Source organism: Vipera berus (genome assembly GCF_964194415.1).
Source record: "Vipera berus genome assembly, chromosome: 16".
In the NCBI taxonomy this organism is placed as follows: Eukaryota; Metazoa; Chordata; class Lepidosauria; order Squamata; family Viperidae; genus Vipera; species Vipera berus.
In genome coordinates this window covers 5,057,326-5,068,706 of record NC_138219.1, presented here as the reverse complement: position 1 = coordinate 5,068,706, position 11,381 = coordinate 5,057,326, and the positions used below count along the sequence as shown (strand labels likewise).

Below are 11,381 nucleotides of genomic sequence, written 5' to 3'. Positions count from 1 at the left end.
CGTCCTTTTTCATTCACCGTCCAGCTGTTGTGGACGGTTGTAAGCAGATGTTTTTTTAAAAAAAGTCAAGATGGTCACGGTTGTGATCAAAGCACTGCCTATAATGCCCCTGTACCAATATGAATGCAACATAGGATGGCTTTTTTTATATGCTCAGGAGCATGGATTTGTTTTTCACAGAAGAGAAGCTATTGTTTTGCTTTTGTTTGTTTTAAAATGCCATCCCTCGGTGGCATATGCAGCAAACCACGATAAAGCCAAAATGGCAACATGTGAAAAATGACATAAGCTTCAAATATTGCAGTTTGGAGATCTGATCTCATTTGATTTGATTTGATTTGATGATGTATGGGTAGTCTTCGACTTAAGACCACAGTTAGGACCAGAATTTCTGTTGCTAAGCAAGTTGGTTGTTAATTGAATTGACCTTTTTTTGCTAGATTGAATCACTGCAGTTATTAAGCGAATCTGGCTTCCCTCGTTGCCTTTGCTTGTCAGAGGCCAGCTGGGAAGATCGCATATGGTGATCCCATGACTCTGGCATGCTGCATCCTTGGTAAATATATGCTGGTTGCCAAATGCCCAAATTTTGATCAAATGAGGATGTTGTGATGGTTGTAAGTGTGAGGACCGGTTGTAAGTCACTTTGTTCAGGGCTGTTGTAACTTCGGACAGTCACTTAATGAATGGCTGTAAGTTGAAGACTATATGTAGTTTGGTGATGTAGCCGTGAGATCAATCAGAATAGAACAGCTCTATTAGAACAGAATCAATCTGTTTTCTAAGTAGATAAATTGTGGTATTTAAATGATTTTGTGCCTTCTGTGCTGTAGCCTCTGCCCTCTGGAATATTCTCCCTTCAGATACCAGGATGCTGGGTTTTCACAACACTTGGTTGTATGCCTGGGGTGGGACCCCTGAGTGTGATAAGGGCCCCATTTCCATAGTAGCAGTTTGACAGTGCATATATACTACATTTGTATTGCTTTAATTGTTTTTATGTTTTATGATGAATGCCGCTCAGAATCACATGTTGAGATAGCTATAGAAGTCAAACAATTGATCCATAAAATGTATTTCTTATTTAACATGTAACTGTCTACATCTTTTTAAAACTGCCACAAATGGCTGTTGCTCCATTCCCATTGCAACAGATTAATGCAGGGATCCCCAACTCCCAATCCGTGGACCGGTACCGGGCCATGGTATGGCAACAATCGGTCTGCACAAACAAGCAAAGCCCCATCCATGAAATGCAGGCAGCATACAAAACCACGCACTTTCCGGTCCGTGGAAAAACCTTTCTCTATGGAACCAGTCCCTGGATTAATGTTGTTGTTGTTAGTTGCGAAGTTGTGTCCGACCCATCGCGACCCTATGGACAACGTTCCTCCAGGCTTTCCTGTCCTCTACCATCTTCTGGAGTCCATTTAAGCTCACGCCTACTGCTTCAGTAACTCCATCCAGCCACCTCATTCTCTGTCGTCCCCTTCTTCTCTTGCCCTCAATCTTTCCCAGCATTAATACATCTGTTTATTATTGAATGTGGTATTGTTTATGGATATTCTCTTATCATCCAATCATGATTGTTCCAAAAGTGCTTTTCCAAAAGGCAATTGGACTTTCTTGGTTTTTTTCCCTTGAAAATGTTTTGCTTCTCATCCAAGAAGCTTCTTCAGTTCTGAATTTGGTATTCTCCTCCACAGGGCACTCAAATCTACTACAGTACTCGTAATAGTTGTTGCTGGTTCATTTTGATATTTATGACGCAGAGCGATTGAAATCTGTAACAGGGTTGCATGTGTTTAAAGAATACAAAGAGCTAGGTTTTTTTTCAAAATAAGCTTCTGTAATCCATACTCAAAGGCTGAAGGAAACAGCAAGCAAAGCCTCTGAAACATTTGTCTTTGCTACTGAATTTTGGAACAGATGTGAAAACTAGGAAGTTTTGTGCAAGCAATGTCACTATGCCATTGTCTTTTATTTATCTTATTCTCACGGGCCTTTTTCTTTTTTTTTTCAGAATGCTCATGGAACAAGACTTTCCAAGTACTATAGAGGTCTCTACTGGTAAGTCCTGACATGACAGCCCCAAAAGCATGATGGCGGAAATGGGAAGGCTTATGTAAATATCGCACCAATAGCTGTCAGACGAAGCACACAGGCAATCAGGAAATGCATGTTGCTAACAGAATTTATAATTTTTATAGTTCAACTTCACCACGGAGGGCTGTTAACTTGGACAGTAGAAATAGGCGCTTTGTCAGAATGTATCTGATGAGACTGCAAAGCAGTGATGATTCTGAGGCGATAAAGAATAGGTTCCGTAAGGAATTTGCTCCTCGTTATCTGAAGTTTCCTAGGAAAGAATGCCCTAGGAGGCTGCTGCACAGGAAAGGTATCGCTTCTCGGCCTTTTGGCTAAGATCAAGTGTAGTATCTGTTCTTATCAGTTTAATATCTGATATGTCCTCTATTTGAGGACTACATATTAAATGGATTTTTGGAACAGGGAGATGGAATAGGGGCTTGCTCCGTCCACTCCAAGCATCAGCCTGGTATTGCAGTACCTCCAGGAATGGTGCACCCCCCCATTGGGGGGGAATTTGATGAGTTAAAGAATAGATTAAATGAAATAAGCTTTCCTATTACTTTGGCACATCTGGACTATGTTAGAAAGTGGGAGTGAGTTTTTATCCTAAAAGCCCTTCCTGTGGTTTTGTGTTGGTTAATTTTCTCCCTCTCTAGAAGACAAGGACAAAGTCTTTGCCATAATCTTGCTGAGAAAGTTGCAGAGACACTTTTCCAGGAAGCTCGCTCCTCAGGGACAACATTGACTCTTTAAAAGCCTTAGGGCCATGACTTCTGTTTCTTATGCAAAAGCCAAGAAACAAGCAGATTAGGGCCATGACTTTTATCTGTGCTTTTTTTTTTGATACCTGTACTTAAAATATAGAGATAAGATGCTGTAGAAACATGACTTTTAAGCAATGGATTAAAATGCTTTGTCTACTTTGAAACATTAAATTTGAACCAGATTTTTTCCCCCCTAGGCATTCAGTAGCTTTCCCAAGGCCCTTCTCCTTGATCCTAAGAATAACTCCTGCGTAAACGGGAGCAGCCTGCAAAATGAACTGAGACTGCATGGAGTTATGCAAATGTTGGTGAAATACAAAGAAGCAGAAAGTTCTTGGAATCCAAACCAAATCTGAATTCATGGTATCCCAAACAGAACAAGGTCAGTCTTGAAAACCTTTTTTCCTCTTCTCCTGAAATGACCTTTAGACAGGTATTTCTTCTGGCACGTTTTAAAGCTCATGGGGAAGATTCCAGGCATCCAAATGCAACATGTGACTTTCCAAGAGACAGGATAAGCCTAACACCTTTTAAAGCCCAGGGGGTGGCTGTGCTTTCTTGCAGCACTTTTTGGTAAGGAAGAGGTAACCATTTCTATAGGAAGATGGTAATAATAGCAGGTTCCGAAATTCCAAACGTCCCAAGATAACGTGCAGCAATTTAGTTTTCATATTGGGGAACCCCACATAGGCCTTGTGAAATAGATACACGAATGAACACGGTGCAGAAGGTTTTTCCTTCATTACTCAGAACCAAATAAAGAGGCCATATTCCATCCATTTGGGGGGGGGAAAACATTTCACAGGACAAAGTGCCAGGATCTCAAAAGAGAACTCAGGTTCCTTGGTTGCTGTCATAGGACATGCTGGGAAATTTCAGAATCAGTCCACATTCATAAGAGAACATCTGGAAAATAATTGGGCCTTCTCTCTCTCTCTCAACACGGAGGCCAGCTGACATTTAATCAGCAGAATGCCTTGCCTCCAGAAGTTGTGGGTGCTTCATCGCTGCAGGTTTTTTTGTTTTTTGTTTTAAAAAAAGATTAGACAGCCATTTGTCCAAAGTAGCATAGGGTCTCCTGCCCGAGCAGAAGATTAAACTACAAGACCTCCAAGGTCCCTTCCAACTCTGTGGTTCTGTTTTGTTCGTTAATAGCTATACGTTTATTCTTGAATCTGACAGCATGTCAGACATCTTCCCTTGTGCCTTAGCGGAAGGTGAATGATGGTGCTATAAGTAAGATTTTTTCGCCCCCTCTTACGCAGTACAGAAAATGGGAAATTTCCTCCCTGTGCGGGGATTCCTGTTCTCAGCGGAGTTCTTCCTGCATCTGGCATGGGTTTTGTGGGAGAGACATTCAGCCCACTGGAGCAATTTCTTTTTTAAGAGCTTGTGGCTCTGCTTTAAGGGTGGGGGGGAAATACTTGGCTTCCCAACAGTTGTCTTCACCACCCCTATCTGGTTGGTAGGAACACTTGTGCTGTCCCCTCCCCGTGGCCTTTTTAAGATGGAACCTGATCTCCCTTCCCAGGGCTGATAATACTTATTGAGGACTGGTCACGTGGATTGGTTTTGACAGGTGCAGCTGCAAAGCAGGCAGACACACAGCCTGGAAGGACTTGGGGGGAAATCTTGACCTCTAAGGGGAGCTGAGAGGGGAGCAAAGCGAAAAGGGGACCGAAAGCTTGAGCCAGGCGGGGGTGGAAACCGTGTGAATTGCAGGGGAGAGAATAGGCACCAAGGACAGGGCTTCGCAGAACAAGGCAACATGACGACGCAGATAGAAACGCACATCCAGTACAACCACTCCTACATGGTGACTGATGAGTATATGGCACAGGAAGAAGACTGGGACCGGGACTTACTGCTTGACCCAGCCTGGGAAAAGCAACAGCGAAAGGTAGGCCAGTTAGGGAGAGAAAACAGCAGATCCAAGATGGGTTCCAGGCCCAACCTGGGTCTTTCTGAACGGAACGTTCCCCAGGAGAGCTGCTGGGTCACCACCCAGCTGGCTCGTTCCTCTTAATTCCTCACCGCGTTGGTTTTACTGACAAACTTGCATTTTATTTCCAGTGGTACCAATCCTAATTACTGGTAGTAGTTCTGGGGGTGCACCTTTTTCTTCCTGGGAGGGAGAGGAACTGCCTCGCGTTGGCCTCGGTGGAAATTGGCCGAGTGGGAAGACAGATAAAACGCTCCCGAATCCACGGACGTGGAGGTCTGAGGTCATAACGACTCAGTGGAATTTGCAGTGTGGAGGAAAGACTTGTATTGATTTTTTTTAAAAAAAAAACTTGATGGGGGAGTCAGTGATGGAATTAACTTACCCTGACGGCGGAGTCCGTGTTGGAATATAACTAACCCTTGTGTGGAAATGGCCCGCTTTTCTGAAATCCGCTGCACTGAAATAACTATTTTGTCTGTAGAGCTAACCGCTGCCCTAGAGGAAGCAAGGCATCTTACACCTATATTATAGGAGTGAGGAGACCCATCTTCTAAGAGCCAGCTGCCATCTCTGTACATTAGATACCGTTGCCTGCAGCTGTCACTTCCCATCAGCCAGTTCCACATCCCGCACAGAGCCAATCATGAGTGACATTTTGGGCACCGTACGTCAGGCGAGATTCAAAGTCGTACTGGTGGACAGAAGGGGTGTGCAGAGAAGGAAAGAAGGAAGGAGCGCATATGTCAGTGGAGTGGAATCTACCAAGGGCCGGAGCCGTGTCTGAGCAATGCTTGGAATGACAGAGACCCGAGGGAGAAGGAAAGGAACCGGCTAAATATATCTTTTTTGCGGCAGTTGGGAACTTGCCCTAGCACAGCTCGTTTAAAAAATGTTATCGGATACGGGCCGTATCCTAATTGCAGGCTTTCAGAGACGGCCCTTGCCTCTTCGCCCGAAGAGAATACAGGCTTGTATGCCAGCGCATCTCCCTTAGTAATTAAGCAGTCATTTGCAAACGTGCCAGAATATCTGATCCTAAAATAGGACTCAGAACTCTTGTGCTGTGAGAAGGAAGCCACTTGCACTTAAAAAAAAAACACACAACCCACAATATCTTGAGTTTTTTCAAGTCCCGGCCATGAGAGAGCATTTGGGAGCGTATGGAATTTAGGGGCTGTGAGGAGAAGGAGAAAGGAACTCACAAACTCCCATCCTTATTTCAGTTAAATCATGACCTCTTCCTTTCTAAGGATAGCGATGGGGGAGGGGGGCGCTGTAAAAGACTGGCCCGTCATTTGTGCATCAATTCTGCTTTCTGTGCAACTCTTGTAAGAGGTGCCTGCCAACCCTCTTGGCTATACCTATCGTTTGTGGAGCTCCTGTAATAGTTACAAACTGGGGACATTCCTCTGAATTCTTCTCGCTCAAAAAAAAAATCACTGAAGTCATGTTACAGGAGACCCCACCCCCCCTTTAAGCAAAGATAGTTTTCAGAGAATTATTCATCTTTTCCCAAAATACTTTAATTGTGGCTCGGAGGGAGCACTTGGCCTTTTTTTGTAGGGCAAAGCATATGTGCCAGATTTGGGCTGTGTGCTCTAGAATCTAGATTTAGAGTCTCTCTTTTTTATTTTTCTCCTCGTATCCACTATCTTTTTAGCCTCAGTTATCTAAGAATAATAAAGTTGAATGCTACGCTAGACAGGTTCATTCTGCAGATAGCGTGGTTCTATGAAGAAAAATATGCAACCTTCTGGTTACATTAACCTTTTTATTCTGCACCTGTTCATGTATTTTGAGGCAGGGAACTGGAAGTAGCGTCTTCTGTGGAACGCGGATGAGGAAATGAGTTAACAATAAAAAATCAAAAGGAAGTGTTACTTTTCTGAGTAACACATCTTATTAAAAGCCGTACGTTTTTTTTTGCGAGCTGCAGTTGCCTCCATCAGCTCGCAAAAGATTCTGCTTTTTAATAAAATCTATTAATTGGAAAAGGCGCGCCCGGACATCTCCTGATTCTTTTTTTTTTTTTTTTGCCACTGAAGATTAGCTTTAGCTGAGTTTTGATATTTAATGCTATTTGGCTTTGAAACCGGATTTGGTATAATGTCTAAGGAGGTTTCTTGCCTTTTTGTCCCGTTTTCTAATTTGCTTTTCGGATTTTTGAGGACAGGCTGTGCTTTACGAGTAGTCGAACTTGTGCTTTACACGAAAGAGATCCCGTTCAGTCCTCAGTGCTTTAGGGAAAAAGTAGGAAAACCTGAAAACCGGGCCTGAGGAGGGAAAGTCACTTAGTGGATTTCTTCTGATTACCACCAAGCATTTGGGATTTCTAGCCAGGTATATCTGGAGAGCAGCAGGTGAGGGAATTTTGGTGTTCTTAAGATGGTCTGATTTAGCACAGGGTAGTTTTCTGATATTTCTATGATGCCAGATAAGCAGACAGTAAGTTTTAAGCAACGTTTTGCTGGTATTCTCACACCAATAATCACACGCAAAGCCTACCTCGTTGCACTAGGCCCTTCCCTCTGCATTGCGAATCGAATTGACCTTAACAGTTAAATTATGACCACTCTCTTACGTATCTCATTCGATTTGGTATCTCAAACGCACACCAGCGTTCCTCACCCATCTTTTCGGATAACGATTCTCAGCCAAAGTACCGGTATATAACGGATCTGATTCATCTTCCCAGCCGGGTACTTTGAGATACCATCAATGCAATGTCTGGTCAGCTAAAAAAGATCGATGTTTCCCTAAAGCTTAAATGTGACGAAAGCGAGTCAGGGTAGCCTACGTCAGGGATCACTTTGGGCCTCTACAGCCAAAAGGATCTCTCCCACCTGTTTACTTTGGGGGGGGTCGAAGGCACGGAAGTCTTGTGATAATGGGGAAGGGCCTGAAGAGCATCTAAGATTGCATCACAATGTGCCTGATTGTTTAGTACAGGTTGTTACCGAGCCCTGGAAGGCCGTTTCTGGGAAAGAGCTGCCTTCATCGGCTTGTGATTCAAGATGACTTAAGAGCTTCCCCACATTCTGCTCTCTTGCTACATTGAATAAATCCCTATGTCGATGGAGATTCTCAGTCATCCAGGTCGTGGTTATCCCAGAGATGCTTTTCCAAAAGGGCAGCTGGACTTTCTTGGGGGGTTTCCCCCCCTTGAAAACGTTTCGCTTTTCATCCAAAGAAGCATTTTCAGTTCTTGGCTGAGAAGCGAAACGTTTTCCAGAAAAAACCCTTTGGGACAATAAACCTGTATCTTCTAGTTCTTTTCTTTAAAAAAAATGCATTTAATGTAGGTGATGGGATCTTTAGAAGAAGCGAGATGCACAGGCTTCTAGCTAGATCTTGTTTTTATAACCACAAAAGTTGCTGGTCTGTCTATTGTTGTTGGGCACGTAAGAAATTCCTCTCTTTGCTTGTTTTTGCAATGTCTGGTTCCAACGCTGGTTGAGATGGTCTATGCTGGCCCAATTAGACTCATCCACGTAACTCAACTTTCTTCTACACCTTATATCTATTTGCTCTCCTTTATTCAGTTCTACATACCTGTTTATCTAACAAAACTTCTCCTACTGCGTGGTCCATCTTGAGATCACCTTAGAGCAGGGGTAGGCAACCTTGGCTCTTTTATGACTCATGGACTTCAACTCCCAGAATTCCTGAGCCAGCTGGCTCAGGAATTCTGGGAGTTGAAGTCCATGAGTCATAAAAAAGAGCCAAGGTTCCCTACCCCTGCCTTAGCGGGATCAGGTTGAGGAAGGATGACCTACGTAATTTTCATCCCATTTCATTCCATGGATAAGAAAAATAAACATCTTTGTGAAGAAGACAGAGGACAAAGCTTATTTCCTCCCTATTCCAAAATCTGAAAGTTTATCTTTTAAAACACCACCACCACTCAAGGACGTGTGGTTACCTGAAAATGACAGGACACTTCCAGGCCCACTTTCTTCAGCTTGAATCCCCCCTGTCAAGCAAAACATTTACCAGCTAGCCACCACATATTGCATGTTTTAATGCACCTGTGTATGACTGCCACACCTTATATGGGTAGCCCTTGACTTACAGCTGGTTGATTAACAACCATTTGAAGTTCTACGGACTTGAGAAAGTTGCTTACGATCTGCCTCAAAGGTACAATTGCTGCACCATCCCTGCGATCACACGATCATATTTTGCATTTATGACTGGTTGCCATGTCCTGTGGTTGGCTTTTGCGATTTTGTGTGTGTGGCTCTTTTCCAGCAAGAACGGCAAAAATGCCTATTGGTTAAAATAGATTTGCACTTAGGACCATCTGATTCGCTTAACCCCCACATGGTTTGCTTAACAATCGTCCCCCCCCCAAACGGTTCTAAAATCAAGTCCACACAGTGCCTCAACTTAGGACGGCGATGACTCACAGCCGAAGTGCTGATCCAGTCGAGGTCATAAGTTGAGGACTACCTGTAGCCACTCTTGACCACAGTGACCAGTGAACTGTACTGAACAGACTGGCCACATTTGCAAAGGTGAATACCTGGATGTACCCAACTTCTCGTCACCAACTCCATTTTGCTGATCTGGAATTGTTTCTTCTAACGCCTTAGTCGTATAGCTCTGCGTCCAGGCGCTTATTTCCTGCTGATGCTGGAGATCTGTGGGGCTGGTGTTACAGCAGTTGGGTATCGGGTAGCTGCTGCTGCTGCTGTTCCAGATGCCTTGCCCATGTAAGGCAGCTTCTAAAAACTGCCCTTCGGCTCCACTGCCGTGCAAGGAGGTTAATGATGAGCTAATAGTAGTATTTTGGAAGAGGACAGAGAGCTTAATTAGGGTACGAGAAGGGTCTCCCTTCCCTAAAAGATAGATGGGCCTTCAGAACGAAGAGGCTATTTAAAGAGAGTTGCATCTCTTGAGCGAAACAAGTGCTTTATTCATTCTCTGGTGTAGACAGACTTACTTTGTTTTTTTAAAAAAGAAAAAAAATGGTTGGTTGGATCTCCAGACTAGACGCTCTCAACAAAACAGGCTTTGCTGCATCCTTGGAAAAACAACAAAACTCCTTAGCAATGTATTTTATTTTTTTCCACACCTTTGCTTTTCCAGATGCTCTATTTCGCCTTGTCCCAACTTCAGTTTTCCCTACTATCTGCATTTAAATTGTATTTTTTTTTCTAAAGGAGTCACCCTGTGTGTGAGGTGGGCGTCCACGTAAATTTGTTTAATTAGTAAATAACGCTAGGCTTGTTCAGTAGATAAAGGTAAAGTTTGCCCTGTCCAGTCATGTCCAACTCTGGGGCGTGGTTCTCGCCTCTGTTTCTTGGCTGAGGGAGCCAGCGTTGTCGGAAGACATTTCTGTGGTTATGTGGCCAGCATGACTATATGTGAAAGGCGCATGGAACGCTGTTGCCTTCCCACTGAAGTGGTACCCATTAATCTACTTTCACGCTTTCAAACTGCTGGGTGGCCAGGAGCTGGGACAGGAATAGGAGCTCACCCCGTTTCTGTCAGCTTTCCAGTTTGACAAGCTCAGTTTCTTTAACCACTGAGCCATTGGACCCACAATAGATAACATGCTGGTTAGTCAGTGTGAAAAAAAATCCGTTTAAATCTCTATTCAGCTTATGGATACTACCTTGGACTTAGTATCTTCCTTGTAGAGGCAACTAGAAAACACCAGATGCTAAATTTTAATCTTACTTAACACTTCTTAAACTCTCTGTTTTAGAGTCTCGCAACTCTACATACAAACATGCCTGCTCAGGCCTGCCACCCACAATTTCTGGCTATTCGAGCTTGAGATTGACTCTTCCAGCCCGTCGAGATTACAATTTAAAACTAAAGTGGGAGAATGTGAAACAGAGCGTCTAGAAAAGCCAGGGTAGCAAAGGTACGAACAAAAGACATTGCTAAGGAGGGGAGTTTTGTTGTGGTGGTTGTGGTTGTTGTTGTTGTTCCAAGGATGCAGCAAAGCCTGAGAGCATCTAGTCTGGAGAAGACTTTCCCACCGAGACCCCTAACTGCGTTTTACTACAATGTCCATAATCACCCTGGTGTGAGGATGAGGAGAGTTGTGTCCCAGCCCCTCGCCTGAAAACCCATAAGGACAAAAAGTGTAAGATGTAAGACTTCCGTATAGGATAGGGGAGTTTAGGCTAACTCTTAAGCCCCGGCATTACGGGAATTATGGAAAAGACTCACAAAAGTCAAGGAAGGATCCAGGGCCTGGATGTGATGCTTTCTTTAATAAGTTGATGTAGCAGCAACAAACAGTCGTGGGGTTTGTTACTTCTTTAAATTGGAAACGGTTCTATTCCATTTCCACCTTTTTTCCTGATTTTTTTTTTAAATGAAACTTTCCAGGATCCTTTGGGCCAGTCTCTCAGCCCAAAAATCTTGCCCCTAGGAAAGCCTCGGGCACTGTATTGTGCAGCCTCCAAGAGTCAAGACTGACACAAAGGTTCCCCCCCCCAAAAAAAAATCCCACATAAAATGCACATTTAATCTGCCCTAACCTCCCTTCCCCCCCCCAAATGTGAATTTAAATGCATTTGTAGGATATGTTACCAGCACATTTTTTAAAAAAAATCAAAAGA

At 43.6% G+C, this 11,381-nt stretch overlaps 1 protein-coding gene across 1 annotated transcript in view; it reads left to right on the top strand.

Annotated features, from left to right (window-relative positions):
• Positions 1 to 4,422: 4,422 nt before the first annotated feature.
• ACTN3 (actinin alpha 3) overlaps positions 4,423 to 11,381 on the top strand; it is a 34,379-nt gene continuing 27,420 nt past the window's right edge. The window contains exon 1 of the mRNA XM_081340493.1: positions 4,423 to 4,755. Coding sequence (XP_081196619.1) covers positions 4,624 to 4,755 — 132 coding nt within the window. The 5' untranslated portion in view covers positions 4,423 to 4,623. The remainder of the gene's footprint in view (positions 4,756 to 11,381) is intronic.